The sequence below is a fragment of the Dermacentor albipictus genome, chromosome 1, assembly GCF_038994185.2.
Source record: "Dermacentor albipictus isolate Rhodes 1998 colony chromosome 1, USDA_Dalb.pri_finalv2, whole genome shotgun sequence".
Classification (NCBI taxonomy): domain Eukaryota; kingdom Metazoa; phylum Arthropoda; class Arachnida; order Ixodida; family Ixodidae; genus Dermacentor; species Dermacentor albipictus.
This window is the reverse complement of record NC_091821.1, coordinates 67,454,101-67,475,538: the sequence shown is the minus strand read 5'-3', so window position 1 is coordinate 67,475,538 and position 21,438 is coordinate 67,454,101. Positions and strand designations below refer to the sequence as shown.

Here is a 21,438-nt window from a genome sequence, read left to right as displayed (position 1 = left end):
TGCAACCAGTTTAAAGAGTTACAGCATTTCACAAAAGGGGCACAAGCTCATGACCTGTGCAATCTGTAACTAAATGCTCACTATACAGGTATTGCAGCGTATGAAGACACGCACACAAGAGGCGGTATAGGGTGTAAAAGATCGATATCTGGAATAGTTTTCCACAGTAATTGCAGTGTCAGCATTACTGTAACGGGCACAAGAATAAATGAAATGCTGCTTGCTTTGCTTCAGGGAAATCTAGTCCCCGTAGCAATGAAAATAAGTTTAAATTAGGCAGTTACATTGTACGCACGTTCTCTCTTTGGCACACCTTTCAATGCACATTGGCTAGGTGAGGCCCTTTAAAAGAAAAAAAACATGCCCGCACAAATGAATAATGTTGCACAGAATCAGCCGGACTCGTTGTTACTGATGCGAGCTAAAATGTTCACGAATTGAAAAGCAGCAGACATTCATACAAAGCAGGCAAACCACCACCTATTAAAGCAGCTTCTAGCCACGCAACAGGCAACCGCATGCAAGAGTGAGTGATTGCAGCGTCAGGTAACCCTGTGCGTAGGTGCCTCCCTGCACTGCGCTGCCCCTTTCTAGTTCACTGTAGCGAAGAGCACGGGGAGGAAAGCGGAGGAGTAGGGTATGGTGGAAAGCACGGGAAGAAAAGCTTAGTGCTGCACAAGACGGGCTCTGTTTTGACGATGGCTACGAGATGGCGCCAGAGTAGCACGTGTCGTCTGTTCACCAATGACACCACCGATATCATGTATGGAGACAGAGCACTGCATGAGCAGAGGGCTGCCTGTGGCGGCGGCTGTGAATTGCAACCACGCATTACCCATGCGCTGCCCCTTGCGATCTCGCACTTAGCGAGGCAGTCGCACCACACTCTGCTCCATTTGAAATGTGCCACACGAGACAGATTGTCCGCACCAGCCAATATATAGCGTGATATGAAAAAACGTATAGAGTTGCGCTCAAATTTCGCATTAGGAAGCATTGTAATCGTCGGTCAATATTTTGTGTAGTCTAACTTACAGAAGTTCAGAACTACGAGAAAGGTGCATATTTTGTATATTTCAGTATTTTATTTTACTCCCTGCACTCATACTGAAAGTAGCAAATTATTGCTTTCATTCATGCTTCTTGAGGTGTTTCTTTGAAGTTTCACAAAAGAATTATCAAAATCTCTCTGAGCAATTATTTCTGCTTCCATTTAAACCCACCATGGTTGCTCAGTGGCTATGGTGTTAGGCTGCTGAGCACGAGGTCGTGGGATCGAATCCCGGCCGCGGCGGCCGCATTTCGATGGGGGCGAAATGCGAAAACACCCGTGTAATTAGATTTAGGTGCACGTTAAAGAACCCCAGGTGGTCGAAATTTCCGGAGTCCTCCACTACAGCGTGCCTCATAATCAGAAAGTGGTTTTGGCACGTTAAACTCCATAATTAATTTTTTTCTGCTTCCATTTAAAACACCAATGATCAGAATACAATTAAATCTCTCGCAGTATACATTGTGGCTAATTTGTCTTGAAATAAAACATAAAAGCACTGAAAATGAGCACATTCCTAGTGGAAAGAAAAGAATTAATAAAACGATCAAAGCATTTTCAGAAGAGCGTTTGCTCTTGAAATGGCACATAATGCAAAGTAATGCACTAACACGCTAACTGAATGGGTGCTCATGTAGGCTGCCACTGTGGTCAGATCCCCAAGCACTCACAATAATTTGTCCATAATTATCAATTTTGCCTGTCACAAAACCCATCGCAATTTTTTACTTCTTTTGTGTAAAGAATGCAGTCAATTCATTGCTGCTTGGCTACTAAAGTAATTATTTTATTTTTTTATTTTGTGCACTATAAATTTTAATGTGGCTTCTGTAGTTTTACAATAGTCCTAACATTGAGCTGTGATGAAAGGTGCACTCTTTTACACCCTGCCCAAATCCAAATTTGAGAGGTGGGGAAAAGTGTGAATTATAAAAGTGCACTGATGTTTATGATACTCCCTAATGTGAAATCTGAGCGCAGCTCAATACGTGGTTTCATTTCAGGATATATTGGCTGGTGCGAACAATCTGTCTCGCGCGGCACGTTGCATACAGAGCGAAGTGTGGCATGACTGCCTTGTTACTGGGAGATCGCAAGAGACAGCGCGTGGGTGCCACATGGGCGCAATTCACAGCAGCCACTGCAGGCAGGCCTACGCTCATGCAGCACATTGTTTCCATATAGACGATGCGCACTACTCTGGTGCTATCTCTCGTAGCCATCGTCACTGCAGGGCCCTTAAATTATTACTAAATTCTGGGGTTTTACGTGCCAAAACCACTTTCTGATTATGAGGCGCACTGTAATGTGGCACTCCAAAAATGGGGTTCCAAAAATGGGACTCCAAAGTGGGACCACCTGGGGTTCTTTAACGTTCACCTAAATATAAGTACACGGGTATTTTCGCATTTTGCCTCCATCGAAATGCAGCCGCCATGACCGGGATTCGATCCTGTGACCTCGTGCTCAGCAGCCACAATGCCATAGCCACTGAGCAACCACGGTGGGCACAGCAGAGCCCTTCTTGCGCGACCACTACTCTTTTCTTCCATACTCTCCTCCTTCTTAGCTTTCTACCTCATGGTTCCACTGCACCCTCCTCCTCCACGTTTCTCTTCACGCTCTCGTTCATCCCCCATTGCATTCAGTGTTCACTCTTTCATGCTTTGCTGTGCTTGTTCACTCAATTAGGAGGGACACCAATGCTCACTGCAGGAACGGGCGCCTAAGCTAAAAGCTGCTCACTAAAAATTGAAATGCTTATGACAACATATAAATAATCTTTGGTGGCAGTTTACAACCTGTTTAGATGTTATCTTATGATAGGAGGTTATTATTTGTTAGCTTTTTTGGGTTAAGTAAGTATTGCAAGGGAATTACTCTGTATTTTTGTTGCTTGATGCTCATACTATGAACATTTGCATGCTGGTTCTCTTGCATGCCAGTTACAGTTGATTTATGGGCTGATATATGAATCAGAAAACAGTTTCTCTCTGCAAGGTGCCTACATTGTATTCTTTGTTCTAACCATATTCTTGCATCCCATGTTGAAGTGTGCTCACATGTGTTATGAAGGAATGTTGGCGATTTTCTTGTGTGAATTATTTCTGTTCTAAATTTGTGTGTTGGGGGGGGGGGGGTAGGAAGCATTGCACTTTTACAGTTGGCCGGCCCTTTGGAAATGCACATGGTACACTTGCATTAATGAAAGAGATCAGATATGGCTGTGGTTTCACAATGTAGTGTTGAAAACTGATCTCACTCAGCCTACCAGAGAGCTGGAAGCAGTAACATTTTGCTGATGGCTATTTGGTTAGGTCATCAGAAAAGGTAGTCTCACTTTTAGTGCCTGGTCTGTGCTACAGGAAAAATAATTGTTACCGTTACGCAGATTTGGATTTGTTTTGGGCCTGTAGTTTGAAAGCTCTTCACTAGTGTACTTCATCCTCTCAGTGGCTCAATAGCTATGGCATTCTTCTCTTGAGTGCAAGGTCCTGGTTTCAATTTCTTGCTGTTGTGGCTACATTATTATTATTATTATTATTATTATTATTATTATTATTATTATTATTATTATTATTAAAAACATACATAAACACTACAGAAAGACAATAGAGGAGGGGGCTAACAATTGTCTCATAAGATGGACACCACATCCATCTGCTTGAAGAGGAGAGAGAAAAAAAGGAAAGAGAAAAGGAAGTTGAAAAAAAAAGAGGAAGGAACACCACAACCCATAACATCACATGCAGAGTATGAGCCTGGTGGAGACAGAATGCTAAACCCTCATGTATTTAGATCTAAGTGCATGCTAAAGAACCTCTCGGTGATTGAAACTAATCCATAGCCCCAGAACTACAGCGTCTATTAAAGCAAAACTTTCTTTGCCTCTTCGTCGCAGTTTGTTGTTTATCATTGTTTCTTTGATGCATATATTCGAGGATATACCAGGTGTTTCTTTTATGTGCAACACTTCCTTTCAAAAGCGACTATCATATCTCTGCCTCTGCCATTCTTGCAAATAGGCTACATGGCTAAGTGCACATTAGCAAGAAGAAAAATTTCAGCAATAATATTGCTAAATATCTAAAATGTGCTTATTCCCTTTTTAGTTATTCACTCGCAGCAGAAATCTGAAGACTATCACCACTTTTGTGATATCCGTCCCTAAAATCTGCTAAGAAAATTGCCTCGCTGTTCCAGTTAAGACTGTACCAAACTGTGTGAGGCATGCTTTTGGAAACTGGTGACTAGACTGCCACTGTATTTCATAGCACATTTTAACTCTTTCAGGGTCGATTTTTTTTTTTTCGCCATATGCGACCGCCCAGGATGTATTTTTTTCCTTTATTGCAGATTCCAGTTCTTCTGAGGGACCTATTTGGAAAAAAAAAATTTACTAAAATTTTTCTATGGTGACCATAAAGTGCGGAAAAATATTTTGCGTTGGTATATATGTGCTCTTTATTCATGAATAACAACAATAGAAAAAGGAAATAAACTTATAAGAATTAAAAATTTGATGCATTGTTATCCACATAGTTCAAGGCTTAGAAAATGCACACACAAGAATATTTCGCAAGCCTCAAGTGTTCCTGCTCTTACACTAATATTTACGTCTATAGCGTAATCGAACTGGTAGGTGAGAGCATTCAAGAAAACTATGGGGTGTGTGCCCTTCAAAAAAGCAAAACGTGTGAGAAACTTCCACTAACCTTCATCTTATTGCCAACCCGAGGCAATTAGTTCTCGTAAGTCTCAAAAAAAAAAAAAAAAAGGAAACGCATGCACGGCAGCATTCTTCCCATGCGCACCCCTGTGAGCACTAAACGAACGAAAAACAGGCGGTCGCCCTTTGAGCGATAAGTAATGAGATAGCCATCAGTCTTGCAAGCGCAAGATGCCGAAACCATCCACGGAACAAAACCCAAACCGCTGCACAGCCACGCGCGCGCCTATGCGCAAGCGGTAGTATATAGACGTGCCGGAGCTAACTTGCGCTAAAACAAACCATGCAATGAAAACCGAGAGAGGGAGGCACGAGAAAAAAATTTCGCGTATTCCCACATAGTGGCAGCACATGCCAGGAAAGAAAAAGTTAGGAAATTGGCGCACTTTTTAAACGTACAGATGGCACCGTAAATATATGGCATCGACCATTTTGAACTTGTTCGTCGCACCGTATATTTACGTCATTGACTCTGAAAGGGTTAGGGCTGCATACCTTGAAAGGGACGCTATTTCTGCTAAGCAGACGTGACTTCACTACTTGTTGGCTTCGATTTCATAATTTTACCATGAGCCCTAAAAAGTTAATTAGCACATTTTAGGTAATTAGCCAAAGTATCGCTGGAATTTCTCTTCCTGCTTATGTCCACCTAGCCATGTAGCCTATCTGTAAAAATGGCACAGGCCAAGGTATGGAAGTTTCTTTTAAAAGGAAGTGTTCTGCATAAAAAGAAACACCTGGTATATAAGCAGCATGTACCACTGGGTATATACCCGAACGGACAACTTTAGCCATTCTTGGCAAATTCCCCAGAATGGATGTGCCACAGTTACACAAGGGGCGTGAAGCCTTAAATTTATTTAAATATGTGTTGTACCATTCTGTGCGTACACCTTGCATCACAATTTTTCCCTCAACTAGCATCAGACAACACCTTTGTCCTCATGACGCACACAGCTAACAGCTAGAGCTGACGAGGCTGTGCTCATGTCGTCTGCTGCTGCTGCTCCCTTGCCGGCTCAGACAAGCTTTGCATAATTTAGATTCCAGCATTGCATTGGATCTGCGTGATTTATAACCTGTGAGTTGCTTTGGGAAATTAAACCTCATAATTTGATTTAGTTCCGACTTGAGCGACATTGAAGCAGACACCTGATAACTGTGATGGTAGATGCCTCCTCATGAGGACCATTATCTTTTTCTTATATTGGAGAAAGTGTACAACTAAAGACTGTTATACAAATGATTTACATCAAGCAGTTGTAAATTAGCAATTGGTTTTACATTGAGTCCTACTTTGATATGTGCAAGCTGCCTAAATTTTAGTGAGCACATCTTGGACGTATACATATATATACTGTGTGCGCAGGCACATGTGTGTACATGTGTATGTGTGTGTTTACTTACAGTATATTATCTGGTTGCGTATATACATAGGATGAGATTAGTTTCATACCGTATTTACTCGCATAATGATCGCACTTTTTTTGTCAGAAAAATTGAAGCAAATTCAGGGGTGCGATCATTACGCGGGTTAAATTTCCCGGGAAATAAAAAATTTTTTTTTTCGTCCGCGTTTGCTGCGGGATGCGAGATTGCGGGTGCGGGACACCAAAACAAAAATGGCGGCTAGCGGAGCGAGCCGAACGCGATTTTTTTTTTTTTCTTCTCGTGAGTACATTACGTGCATTGAAACAGTTTCTTCCGTATTAGTGATGAATAATATCGTTAATATCGGCAAGTTTGCGGCAATAACGTAGCCATGTCCACTTTGAGGGGACAGTAATAGGTGGGCGCGCTTAGCTGCCAGTGACAGAAACACATGACGGGCATGCTGCGGAAACTGGGGCATCTGTCTTCACGACTTTCCGCTAAGGGTGGGCGAATATCTTAGCTGTGTTACAAGCGTCGGCGTATGAATAGGGCACACTTTTAACGTATCAGAGTAAACGTGGCTACTATCATTGCCGCGCGCGATTTGTTGCGTGCTCACGAGTGCAAAAGCAGATGAAAAGAATCGAAATGCGCCTTTATTGTTTTTGTTGACATCAGCCATTATAAAGCCAACCCATAATAAAGGCAAGTTTGGTTGTACCTCATTTTGTCATGGAAGTGCGGAAAGTGATGAAAGTAATGAAATGAGGCATCTACTTAAGAATGTTTAGTGCGTGCAGGCCGCTTGGCTTGTCTTGAAGAGTCGTTCGCGTAGCATTCGACAGGTGGTAAGCGCGATCATTATTCGCTAGACTTAGCATACGACATATCGCTGCGGCAAGTTCGGGGTGCGATCATTACGCGGGAAATAAAAAAAATCGAATTTTGACGACAAATTTTAGGGGTGCGATCATTACGCGAGTGCGATCATTATGCGAGTAAATACGGTATTAAGCTTTTCAGTTTATTTCACTCTTTTAACATAGTGTTTCATATTTATTTTTCAGAAAGCTGTGCGACCCCCACTTGACTGCATTTGAACCAGAAGCTCTAGGTAACTTAGTGGAAGGGATGGAGTTCCACAAGTTTTATTTCGACAATGGTACTGCATGGTTCTGTTGTTCTCGCTTTTGCAAGCGGCACTCTCTGAAATTTAAGTAGAGATTTTGTAGCTGGAGGCACTCTAATGTGTGGCACTGCATGCTTGACTCAAGTTACATTGTAATATAAGCACAATCTGCTTTGATGACCTCTGCTGTGTCTAACCTGCTTTAAAGTGCTCCAACCAGTAGTAAGTGGGCTTTGTAATTTATCTGTGACATGCTATTTTTGTGTGTTTGTGCGTACATGTCTCCTCTCAGTGTCGAAATGTGGCACTTGAGTAGAGAGCGAGTGTTGCTCGTGTCACCCTTTTGCCATTGTTGTGACTGATACTAATAGCAAGTTGCTACGGTATAGTTGCTACAGTGGTAGGTCACTTTACATGTTACAAAACATCTTGTAGCACTTGCAGCACCCACCTACGAACAGTTGTTTTTTTCATCCGCTTTCATTTTCATTAATTTATCATTTCTTTAATTCAGTTAATAAATATATGTAATTTCCCCTATACTGTCCATGGTGTCTTTGTTTGTTGGCTTCTTATGATATGACTAATAAAAATAGGGCCCTCAGTTTGCTTTCTTTTCATGCAGTCACTAATGTAATTCGTAAACAACAAGACTGTCATGTTTCTTTAGAATTTTGATCACTTTGCAAAGGTGTAAAATAGTTCACCATAATTTTTGTTGTTTCATTAATTTGGCACTGTGTTTTTTTTTTAACTGCACAACTTTAAAACTCTTCAGGCAGCTGCCTGTGTACTTCACTTGGCACATAGGTAAAATAACCCTGTTTGTAAAAAAAAAAAAAATTGGGATATATATTTGCTTGTGCTAGATAACTCTCAACATTGTGTAGTTTTATCTTCGCAAACAAAAAAGTAACTGCCATGTTGATCAAGTTACATAGGACACCTTGTATGTATGTTTGATAAATCTGATGGCTTGATTTTATATAGAGAAACGTGTTTGTATGCTCATAGCAATTCTCTGTCTTTGTAGTTTTCAACAAATGCGTTCATGTCCTTACGTGTTCAGTTTTAATCTCTAAAATATTTTCCACAGTATACCATAATTTCTTTAAGCATCAGAGTCTGTTGTTGGTTGCCACAACCTACATCATCTTCAGTACATCAGATGATGGGTTGCCTGGCTAGTCTACATGTTATGATACACCTAAGGTTGGAGCTTAGACTACTTAGCAGGGCTGTGCAAGCTACAAACTTGTTGCACTTTCAATCTGCTGTAGTTTTGGCTTTCATGTATGCAGTTTATTGTAGTTAGCTTGAGCTGCTTTCTGACATAGGATTGTGCACAGGTCATCACGCTAAGCCTTGTGCAGAACATGTATTTCTACCTGTATGCTTTTTACACCTTGTGGTGTGGTGGTATTGGTCACTCCATGTTCAGCATAGCAATCTTCCTATGGAAAATTTTTGCTACATAAGACGAGTGGTCAGCTCCTAAAGTAATATTCGGCTGCATACATGCATTGTGGAGCACATTATGAAGCATAGCAAAAAAAAAAAATAACATTTGTAGCTTTTGTAACTAGCAAACGGAAAAGAAAAATTACTCATAAATATTATAAATTGACCAACAAGTTGTAAGGAGAGGAGGTATATAAATTATAAAAAAAGCCAATAAATGCTGAAAAGAAGTTTAATGCAAACTCATTGACATACAATGTAGACTTGGCAGCACATCAGCACTGCACATTTAGCATTACTTTGGTGGATTCATTCCTGTGACATTGCAAGATACATATTAACTAGGAAACACGGTTTCACTTGAGACCACATAATTTTGGTGCATTGCAGAAACAAAATGAGGGTGAAACCTGTTTTTACTACGTTTATAAATCATTTATAGCCTTTATAAATGAAATTTATGAAGTTCATTAACGATTTGCTGTCAGCTTGCGTCAGTGTGAAAACTGGAAATAGTTTCATGAAGTGAATATAAGACGTTGAGACATCTATGAAATGGTAAATGTAGAAATTAAACAAGCAAAATAAGCCATATACAACATGAGAAAACACAACTTTGTATCCCTGTCTGCTCACAAGGGCCTATTATTAAATACAGCACAACAATTGTGTACATATTCACATGCAAGATCAGAAGCAATAAAATTCTACTTAGAGATAAAGTGCTTGGTGCACTGATGTGGAAGGTCTTCACCTTGTGATAGTTGCTGTTGTGTTCAATAGCCACTAAAGGGGCCCAGCACAATTCTTTATTGAAGTCGAAAAATGCATTTGAAGTTAAATTAGACTATTTCATCAGAAATGCTTTGCTGCAAAACGTTCTTCAATGCATTCAGCAGAAGCTAAGTTATTGGCAATGAAACATAGCGTCTGCGGTGCTTATGCTCCTTCTTCAATGATGTGCATTGTGAAGGCTGCGACCGAGCGAAGTGTGCCCACAGCGCTCCACCTACTAACCATCACCATGGCACACATTTCAAATTTAATTTTGAATGTTCACGTAGATGCCACTATTTCCGATTTCGGCACCTACGACGTGCCAAACATGGTTGCCCTCAGCAAGCCACAGTGTGCACAGCCAGTGGACTCATCGCGGCACCCTGTGGTGGCCGCAATATCTACACTACGTAGCAGACTGCAGCTACATGCAACTGCAGCATTTGCTTTGTGCATGATAGGGCTAGAGTGTGTGCTCATGCTCATATGCTCCTGTCTGGCTGTGCTATGTGGTGCGGACCGGCTTTGTCCTGCACCAGCTTGACCTACGGATAACAGCCACATGCAACTTGTGCATTTTGAAGCGCTATCAATAGCTTGATCATTACTAAGCGAAGTCTGACAAGACGTCTAACCAGGAGTAGCCAGGAGTGAGCATGCACTGGCAAGCGTGCGTGTGGTCTGACCTTAAGTTTCGCATGTTTCTAGGCTAGGTGTGTGTTCAAAACTAGTCGAAATTAGCGAGACCCGACAGCTACGAGATCGATAAGCAGGATGGCCAAAGTTTAATTCCTGCGTGGGCAGCCATGGCCGAGTGTGAGCAGATTTTCGCTTACTTCTGCCTGTTTATTAAACTGTGTCAATAATATACACAGTAACAGTAGGAAGAAACGCACTGATCCAAAAGCCCTTCTTGATTGATGTCAACTATTGGCCAATAGCAGCCATATATAGGAATCTGCTATATTATGAAATAAAGCATCCAGAAAAGAGTGAGAAGCAGGCTTCTGTTGAAAAGAGAGTGTTCGAGACAAAGTTCACTTTGTACACCACTTGAGATCCACAGGCTGCGGATGACTGCAAAATTAGGCTGAGATGTTCACAGCAGCATATGCTATCCGCAGACTGTTCTTTCATCAAGCCCAAGGGGTGATTCAGGGCTCCTTTAAAGAGCTTCTTTGCAAGAGAAAAACATCCCAGTTATTCTTGAGCGCCCCCTCACATAGTGTGAGATTCTGTCTGATTGAGACATTGAATTGGCATAACACACAAGATGGATCGCTCTGTGAAGACCTTCCGCATTGGTAGTAACATAGTGGTGCTGAAAGACAATGCATGAAACAGCACAGGACTTGCACCCATTCTGTTTTCCTCTATGTTTAATGTGTTGTATTAGTGCTAACATTGACCATAACCAATTCACCCAGGAGTAAGCTTTATTGAACCTCCAAGCAAAACAGCAATGGATAATTGATCTATGAACTGGAGGACCTGTGCTTTCTGAACATTTTAGCAAAGATAACCCCTTCTTCCAGATAATGATTCTAGATAGTACAGCTGTGGGTCAATCAGCGTAATGTGATCCTTGACCAAACCAATTTTAACACGCATGATGGATTCGCTGGAGAAGTATGGTATCGCGAAAGCTAACAAACTGGCAAGGAGTTCAGTTAAATAATAAAGAAAGCCTTGTCTGGTTAGAAGCCCCTCAGAAAATTTGTCTCAGGCAGACACAGCTAACTAGTTTGGTTACCGTATCTACTTGCATATAACGATTGCACTCGCATAATGATCGCACCCCTGAATTTTGTCATCAAATTGGGATTTTTTTTCTTTCCCATGTAATGATCGCACCCCGAACTTGCCGCAGCGATATGTCATGTGCCAAGTCTAGTTAATGAAGATCATGCTTATCATTTGTCGAAAGCTGTCGAATGCTATGTGAACGACTCTTCCAAGACATACCAAGCAGTCTGCACGCTCCAAACATTCTTAAGCAGATACCCCATTTCATTCTTTTCAGCACTTTCCGCATTTCCATGAAAAACAAAAAACAAAAAGCTACAACCAAACTTGCGTTGGCTTTATTATTTGTAGGCTTTGTAATGGTTGTGGCCAACAAGAACAAAAAAGGCGCCTTTCTCTTCCTCTCGTAGCCACATTTACACTGAAACGCTACAAGTGTACTCTATTCATACGCCGACGCTTGTAACATAGCTAAGATATTTGCCCACCCTTAGCAGAAACATGCTGTATTAGGATAGTAGTGAAGACAAATGCCGCGGTTTTTGCAGCATGCCCGCCATGTGTTTCTGTGTCACTGTCAGCCAAGCGAGCCCATCTCTTCTTCTGTCCCCTCAAAGTGGACATGGCTACGTTACTGCCACAGACTTGCGCCAATATTAACGATATTCTTCATTACTGATATGGAAGAAACTGTTTCAATGCGTGTAATGTACTCACAAGAAGAAAAAAAAAATTGCGTTCGGCATGACGTTCGGCTTGTTCCGCCAGCCGCCATTTTAATTTTGGTGTCCCACACTGTTACAGTGGCAGCCGCCTGTTTATTAACCTGTTGTCATCCTGCAGCAAATGCAGGATGAAAAAAAAAAGGTCTTTCTTTTCGCAAGAAAAACGCACGTTGATCGCATCCCCGAATTTGCATCAATTTTTTTTTGGCAAAAAAGTGGGGTCATTGTGCGAGTAAATACGGTATTATACGTGGCGAGCATTTTGTTTGATATGCAAGTGGTAAAACACATGATAAGATATTCATTCACTCTCAGAATGAAAAAGCTTATCCAATCAAGTTTTATATGTACTCTTTTAACTTTTGGGCACCCACCAAATTTGCTGATGCCATGCCCTTAATGTTTTGCAGATTTTTGTACGCAGCATCTGCATTGTGCATAGTTGGTGGTTAATCTTAGCAGTAATGTTAAATTTAACGAGTCTGCTGTCTCTGCACTTATTTTGTATTGTTCAGATGACTATTTCATAACACAAAATCCTTATTTTTCAGAAAGAAATGGCTATTTGGCCACCACATTTACTGTTGCTTACAAGCCCCAAATAGGTTTTAGCTCATAATTGAGCCCTAGTTTGCTACCAGAGCCAGCAAATCATTAGGTACTGCAACAGTACCAAAACTAAAGCTAGTAAATCATCAGCTTGAACATATTGTTTCGAAGAGGAAGCCCGATGCATAAATGTATGTGCAGCTATTTACAAGGGGGAAGTTATCGGTAATTGCACAGGCTGGTACAAATGTCACAGCTCCAGGAGGCAGTTTACCACTTCCTCTTTGTGTCCCTCTTGTGGGCATGATCCTGTCCAAATGCACCGTAACAATATTCTTTGTTCAGGGCTTGTGTTGTAAAAATGTATTTATATGTATTGCTGCACAGCATTTCTTTTAGGTGAAATTTAGAAGTTGAATTGGGATTTACATAAAGGTGGGCGTTATGGAGGGTATAGGAGCGGGTGCCGTACACTGCAGTGATTGGGTTAATGCACTTATGAGCAGGAATGGCAACAGTATGTGATGAGGTATGGCGGTGACACTTGCTACCTTGCGCAGGGACTGTTCTGGGAAAAATTACTTCAAGAATACATGTTCTGCAAAAAAAAAAAATACCTGAATAATATTAACACATAGTATCTTGTTTTGTGTAACTCGCTTTGCATGCTTGTGCAGTACCAAACATTCAGCTTAATATGATTTTTTTTTCTTTTTGTCGCAAGCATAGCAGTGAATAACTGTGTGTGTAGTCTGTAACTAAAGCAGGAATGGCTTATTTTATTATTTTACACAACATACACTGACTGTGCCTTTTCTGTTCCTTTGTTTTGAAGCTTTCTGTCAACTCTAATAATCCAATTAGACAGAAAATTACAGGAATTGTCTAGAGAGTTACCAAAAATTTTGATATGCCTCATCAGTGTGAAGCTGGGTGCTGAGTAGAAAATCATCTTGCTGATTGACTCTCTCCTGTGCTTTGCATATTGCTTCACCAATTCCTGGAATTCAACAATCTGGGTGAGACTTACATCTATGAAGGCATATTTGTTTTTTCTTTGTGCTGTTGTGTGCTCTCTTAATCTTTTTTCAGCTTGCATAGTGTTTGGCCATCATGCTAAATGTCTCAAATGGGATTTTTTCTTGCTATTAATTTTTGTCAACACATTTCTCACTTCCTTTGGTATCAGACAATTAGTAGCTTTATTTACAATATTTTAAAGATTGAATTTGGAGGTGTTTGTTTAAAGCACAGTTTCTTAGACTTGTAGAGAGCATGGCACTGTGAATAGAAGCCCAGTTACATACTCTGTACAAAATTTGCACTTTAGCTGAAATAACTATCAACCAAAGAATATTGTGGTGGGGAAGTAAATTTCTGCATATAGGTTCAAAATGATTTGCTAGCATTGAGCAACTAATTTTGCATTTTGTCTTCCAGGTGCAGGAAAGAGCTACAAGTCGCAGAACACAACGATAATAAACCCTACTGTGCATCTACTAGGAGATGATGCTGCCTGCATTGCTTACATTCGTCTGATGCAGTACATCGACAGGTGTGCCCTTGCAGTCATTCTCAATATAAAATTAGAGTTCAGGAGGTCCCAATACAGTCTTATGACCTCCTTCTGTACACTAAATGCCTGTAATATGACCGAACTTTTAATAATAAATTCTGATTAAAAAAAAATAGAAGTGCTGAGCATTAACATTGAAGAGACTCTAATGTAACTTTATGCACTGAAATAGCTTGCCCTCTCTAAGCTCTGTTTACAACGCAAAAGATGGTCAATAGCTGCCAAGAACAATGCAACTAAACAGATAAATCCTTGAATTTGTGCCACCAAAGTCATATGCATGGTGTCATATGTGGTGTAGCAGCAGAGCAGTCCATGATTGGGCCCCGATACATATGACTGTTGCTGGTGACAGACAAAAAAAAAAAAAAAAAAAAAAACCCGCCGTGGTTGCTCAGTGGCTATGGTGTTGGGCTGCTGAGCACAAGGTCGCAGGATCGAATCCCGGCCACGGCGGCCGCATTTCGATGGGGGCGAAATGCGAAAACACCCGTGTGCTTAGATTTAGGTGCACATTAAAGAACCCCAGGTGGTCAAAATTTCCGGAGTCCTCCACTACGGCGTGCCTCATATACAGAAAGTTGTTTTGGCACGTAAAACCCCAAATATTATTATTATTATTAGACAAAAGAAAGTGTGCTCTTGGTGGCATGTTACTTGTTAATAGCACCACACTATCACCATTGCGAATTGTTTTTATATGAGTGGAACTATAGATAGGCCAACCCATCTGTAAGGGAACCTACTATATATCCTAGCTGTCAGGGCACTGCAAGGCACTGGCTCACTGTCCGCAGGGCAATGAAATCATGCGTGTGGGCTTAAAATATGTGCAATTAGTCACGTCATTCGCTATGAAAAAAAAAAAAACCTCTTTTAACCAACCTCGGATAATATCAGCCAATGATGTGACTTCATAACCTGTGTAGTGACTGGTACAACTGTATAAATACCAAACACTTTTGCTGAATTCTCAGTTTCACATGACTCTTTAACTGACAGCGGAAGAGGAACAGTATCTCGAACACTCTGTAAGTGCACCATTTGTTTTGAAGAAATTGGGCATGCTTCATCAGCCCATACACCTCAATCTATGGCATCGTAGTTCAACGAGGCTACAAGCACCATAAGGTCGAGTTCATATTAGTTTAAATGAAGGCACTTATCAACGTCACCACTCTTGAAAAGCAGTTCACCATGTCTTTTAGGTTGTGCATGCTCCTACACGTTCAATCTCAAACTGCTTTTAACTTTTTTGGACTGCCATGTTGCTGCTGATTCCTGTGCTAAGTACAGAGGCATCAAACCTACCATGGTGGCTAGGTGTATTTTCTTAGGTCTATTTTATTGTAACCCCCGCCTATCTTTTCTCTTAGCCTGTATCTTTCCCGCAGCCACAGGGCAGATCAGGTGTCCACTTGGAAGTGAGCTACATAGTTAGGATGCCTGCGGCCCTTCATTGCCTTCATCCTTTTGTTTTTAATACAATAGACCACTACTACTGTGGTGCTTTGCACTGAGCACAAGGTCGCAGATTCGATTTCAATTTGCCATGACCATTTCAATAGGGGTCGAATTGAAAAAATTATGCGTGGCTCTGCTATCGCAAACACCAGAGACCAGTGGAGCGGTGGGGGAAGGCCAGTAAAGTAGTGTCAAATCGCACACAAGAGACACAAGCGCCAGCAACACATTCCTACAGCATCCGCCAAAGGCTTCAACTACGGCGTCCGCGATTCGCCTGCCCACTGTAGTAGATGCTGCGGTTGTCTCCATTCTCTACAGAGCGGCGGGCGAGGAGGACATTCAGGCACCCTAGCAGCCGCCAGGGAAGAACGCCCCTTGTCCCTCGCCTGACTCCCCTGCCTCCCATGCCACAGGAGAGGGCATGCATCCGGGCGGCGTTCCTCGTTCGCGTGGGCGCCACACCTTCTCTCCCGCTAGGCTCCACCCAACCTCGCTGCATTGCTATGCTGCACGATGCTATTTTTATACTCTGCTTTCACTCTCTCCCCCGGCTCGGCGAAGCTGCCGCTGCAGTGAGAAACACAGCGAGGTTCTAACAGCTTCACTGTAAGATCACTTCGTGTACCATGTTTTGGATGCACATTAAAGAGCCTCAGGTGGCCAGAATTAGTTCAGAGCTCCCTATGTATTATGCATCTCTCATAACTCATGTGTTGCTTTGGGACACTAAACTTCATCACTTGGTAAATGGTGTTACATAGGTGTGTAACACAGTGTGCACAGTGCCGAGATATTTATCCAACAGAATTCAAGAGTCATGCGCATTTTGAACTAGCTAGTCTAATTAGTAAATTCATTACTTCACTAAGCTTGCACAAGGTTTCTCAGCTGTGCTTATACACTGCTTTTTGGCATGGACATAAGATGCACTTTGCTGAACTGGTATGCTCGGATGTTTGTGTTTATTATGCAGGACATGCAGACTATAAAATACAGTGTCACTCATTTTCATAGCTTCCTAACCGAATGTGTCACCTGAAATGCAAGTTAAAGGGTGCGTCCCTGTTGCAGGGCGGGCATTCCACGTACACGACAGACAGAGGAGACTCGTGTTTGGCACCGAAAGGACACCAAGTGGCAGAACATCCACTTCCACCGCTCGGGAAACTCTGCTGGCATGCACCCTGACCCTGCGGCCAAGTAGCCAGGACCCTGCTAGAACTTTGGCTTCTTCTGGTTCCACTCACGTCCTTCCCCCACCTCCGTTTTTTTTTTCTTTTCTTTTTTCTCCCCTTTTTTTTGTACCTCTGCAAGTTGTCATACTCGCCCGCGCCACAGTTCTGACAGCCCACACCAAGAGACACCCGCCTCCAGTTCATGTCTGTGGTCTGGTCCTATCAGCAGCAGTGCTGGGTGCTGAAGCTTAAACACAGCCAGTGGTGCAGTCTGTGTACTATGGAGTGAGTCAGGTTGTTGAGGTAGACTCTGCATTGGGCTTCACAGGCAGTTGTTTTCCCTGGGTCCATCTACTGGTGAACGTAGCAGCTGCGGGCTGGCAGCCTGCCTGCACTATAGCCAGATGTGGGAGGTTCTTGCACACTTTAGAGCCTTTGCACTATCACCTTAGCTAGGGCCATGTATAAATGGGCTAAAATGTTGCCCTCTTGAAAGTTGCTGGGCTGGCCTCAGCTCTCCACTGCAGCTGAACCTTTTGTTTTATTCTCCTAGTGTGAGTGTAAACTGCTTCCTCTCAGGCCCATTGTTACATTCTTTCTTTTTTTTTTCTGTCATGCCAGATTTCTGTTCTTATTCAAAGCACTGTGCGTGAACTATTACTTCTACAGGTTTGACCCTTTAATAGAGGTGTCCAAGAGCTGTCATGGACATGGATGCGCCCAATCTTAAGGCTTGACCTCAATTACCCTTTTGGCAACTGAAGGTCAATGTACCACATTTCCATTTCAGCTGGAGTGTTTTATCCATTGCACTTGTTGCTCCCGTATGCCTAAAGACATGTACTCAGTCATGAATTGCCTTTCCTATACTACACTCACTATGTAGTTAGCTGATCTGTAAACTTCTTTTCTTTTTTTTAATGGTTACACACTCAATGAAGTGAAAGCAGAGAATGTTCTTTCCAGAGAGAGAGGCTTTCCTTTTGGGCTGTGTATCCTGTTGTGTTAATGGAAAGAAAGTTCAGTACGTGAAGACACCTTGCATCACAGGCACCTAAACCTGTCGCATGAAAGCTGTGCTTGCATAGTGCAGTGTTTTAGGTGCATATCTTAATAGCTGTGGTTGCACTGGCATTATAGAAAATGTAAGGCTTACATTGAGGGTAGTTGCACCTCACAGCTTTTCTTCTGCACACAGCAAAACACTTTTTCTGCAAGCATCATAAACATGTCTCTGAAGCAGAGAAAAATGCAGCATGTGCTGTGATGAACATGGCAGAATCATTCTTTTGTTGTTGTTGTTGTTGTTCCTTTCTCGCTCTTGTGGCACAAGGGATCTTGCATCCACAGTTGCAGGCATGTTTGTGATGACTGCATGTGCCAGACTTTTTTTGTTGCAAGGTTCTGGTGACTGTGGCCAGAATACCAAGCATTTTGTTGTCATTGCCTTTGCCACAGGAGTGTAGTATCAGTGGTGAGGCTGAGACAGAGAAGGGGACTGAGCTACCTCTTGTCATGTCTATAGCCAGAGGCCACATCTCTGTGTGTGGCCAAGGGCTGTAGCTGCAGCACTTAGAGTGAGCTTTAGGTGCCGCATGCTGCAAGGTGCACTAGTGCAGCCCTTCAAGAAAAAAAAAAAAGTTTCAATCTCGTGCGTCTTTGTGCATGTATTGTGCACTGTGATACCTGTTTGGCTTCTTTCGCTCTTGTCAAAGAGGACAAAGAGAGCATCTGACCCCCCTCCCCCGTCTCTGGTGCTGTTCGCTCGGATACGCTTTCTCCATGGGCTCTCCCAACCTCGTTTTGCATTTGTGATGTGATGTTGGGCTCTGAGACATGCACAGTTGTGTGCTTTCCTGCACCTCCCACATTCTTCTGTATCACAGTGCAGTCGGCTTTCCTCCTTGTATCGAAAATGTGCATTCTTTTCTTGAAACTGGTATTTGCATGTCTTTACTTTGTTTGTGCTTGTTTTTGTTGATAAAGTTTTATAACAAGTTTTTGTTATGGTGCACATACCTCATGGAAACAAGAGAAATGTGCAGCCATGAAGAGTTCTTTATATTGAGCCTGATATTTATAAATTAAAGATTATACACTATCCTAACAAATTTGTTTTCATTCCTTGGTGCACTCTTTTTTTCTTCATTATGTTTAAAATGCAAACTTTATTAGTAAATGTTATGCATTAATCAGGAACAAGAGCTTCATGCTTGTGAACAGTTTTCCAAAAACCCCATTTGAGCAGACTGATATGTTAAAGGAACATTGGCCATGCAGCACTTTTTTTCTTGGGTGCCTTTACACATCCAAATTAGTTGTTTGACAAGCTAAAATTCATCATTTAGATGTACCTATAGTTCCCTCTATTGCTTATGAATAATAAAAGCATTTTATTTCATTTTTACATTTTAAAGGATTATTTTAAGCTTTCTTTTCTTTGTGTGTTTAGTACAAGCTCATGCTAAGTTTATATTTTAAAGCTGGATATGTTCAGCATGCCTTTAATTCAAAGAACACTGACTGTGTCACATGCACATGCCTTTTGTTCCTCTGCCTGCAGTCGTGTTTTACAAAGCTATGTCAACCCGTGCATGTAGTTCACATACTCTATGGTGACATTGAGGAGGATGGTTGCTTGCAATGTTCTGGTAAACCAAAACCCATTCAACCACAGCGCAAGACCTTTTGTCCCACTTAAACTTGTTCTGGATATCACAGTTTGCTAAATCAAGATTCACAACATCTATTTCCATACTCATGTTTGTTGTATGTGCTTGTTAATGTTGAAAAGGTATAGTATATAATTTGGAACTGTAAATCACATCTGCTAGCATTTAACTTAGATGGGGGAAAAAATGTTCGATTCTTATGGCACAACAAAAATTTACTTGGACAGTTGGATAACAGTTAACTGACAGCTGCAGTTCTGCCTTGATAGCAAAGAGCCAAGAGTGCAATCTTTGTCCCAGGCACTGTTCAATACCTCTGCTAGATTTAACACATCTTTTTAGCTTGAGGGCACAAGCAGCTTTGCGAGACTGTCTGAAGAAATTATGTGAATTAGTTTGCATGGAAAAGTAGAGTGCATTTCTATAAATATGCCCTCTCTTCTGTAGTATGGCGGGTGTACAGTGCTAAACATTTTCTAGAAGAATGGAGTGACTTGTAGCTGCGTTGAGGAGGTGGACAAGAGCTTTCAATTAAAAATATACTGCTAACTTTACACAGGCAGCAGCTCCATCTAGGCCACTTTATGCACAGCCTTGTGCAACTGCCTTTAAATTTATGTAACAGTGCAAACATGCATAATATGCATTACATCTTGCATATTCGTTAAATAGAAGGTTGTGGTACATATTTATTCCTCTTCATGTCTTTGAAGACAAGCACACTTGGCCTTTAGGTGATTTGCATTAACACATGACTCGGTGAATGATTTTTTTCAATGTTTTATAAGCAGCAGCAACAGCTTCTTACCGCTTGCCTCAAGACACTTTCGACATCTGGCATGTGGTCAACAATTAGAACTTAGTAGGTAGACAGGTACGAGCTTCAATGTGACTATAGATTGAAGTTTGAGCATCTTGTGCTGCCTAGTTCCTCAAGTGTGAATAACCTGAGAACTGGCACAAAGGGAGGTGCACAAGTGAAGAATGCAAAACCTACTATGCTCTGTGCATTAGTGCACCTCTCTTTATGTGGCCTGTTGATGCTATTTTCAAGCCTCTGCTGTTCCAGTCGTTGAAAGGTAACTCTGTAACAGCTGAATGATGCTCCATCACTTGGTTGTAATTTGAGCATGTTTCACAAATGAATGTCTGAGTATAGACTTCAGTGGACTGTTCAGGCTTATAGTGAGTGTAAGCTTTTGTAAATCTCTATAGACAACAGCGCAAAAGAGAGCTAGATTCCTATTCAAGTAACTTCATTCTCTAAAGTGCATCTCCCGCATTATAAACTAAACCGTAAATTTATGAGGAGTGCTCGTTGGGCATTCTTTAATGTGTCAAAGAGTGCGTCTATATTCTACGTAAAGTTGTGCAAATGAAACATGCTTGCAGTCTGGTTGTTTGAACGAGGTTCCACTCGCGTTCCATGTACATGTATCATTTTGTATTTTAATATATTCAGCCTAGAATTAACTGCAGTGTGAACTCTCCTTGACGGAGCTTATTTTTGCTCCTCCCCTATGTCCCTTTTCTTCCTAGATATATATATATTGCAGTGTGTCACCACCTCCCCTACAATCTCCATCTTTTAACAATAAAAATTGGTTCTTCAATCTTGGCCGTAGCAGTTTGTAATTGGACATTGATGTGTTTGGAAACACACACACTGCACACAACGATATTGTTGTAGAGTAGCACACTCAGCCATATTTGCAAGACAGTGCTGCTATCACATGACCTGAATGGTAAGTACAGTTAAACCTCGATATAACGAAGTAGGTAAAATCGACAGTTTGCTTCGTTATATCGAAATTTCGTTGTATTGAAATTTCACCTTTTATGCAAAGTACAGTCGCTGATCGATTTTTCTTCCAAGGAAAGGAGCCGCAGAACTTTCTGAATTGTCCAGCAATCGAAAAACGAATTTATAGGAGAAAATTTATTTCGATAAATTTGGGAGTCAGCGATGAATGATACGGTTTCATGCCGCGTCGACAATATCTTCA

At 41.6% G+C, this 21,438-nt stretch overlaps 1 protein-coding gene across 20 annotated transcripts in view; it reads left to right on the top strand.

The window, feature by feature from the left end:
* Positions 1–21,052, top strand: part of CaMKII (Calcium/calmodulin-dependent protein kinase II) — a 255,507-nt gene extending 234,455 nt beyond the window's left edge. For 15 of the 20 annotated variants that reach the window (XM_065438252.1, XM_065438257.1, XM_065438263.1 and 12 more), the window contains 3 exons: positions 7,223–7,317; positions 13,983–14,097; positions 16,657–21,052. In XM_065438252.1, the coding sequence (XP_065294324.1) occupies positions 7,223–7,317; positions 13,983–14,097; positions 16,657–16,789 (343 nt within the window). In that variant the 3' untranslated portion in view covers positions 16,790–21,052. The remainder of the gene's footprint in view (positions 1–7,222; positions 7,318–13,982; positions 14,098–16,656) is intronic. The other 5 variants (XM_065438256.1, XM_065438265.1, XM_065438274.1 and 2 more) reach the window with 3 other exon arrangements.
* Positions 21,053–21,438: the final 386 nt, after the last annotated feature.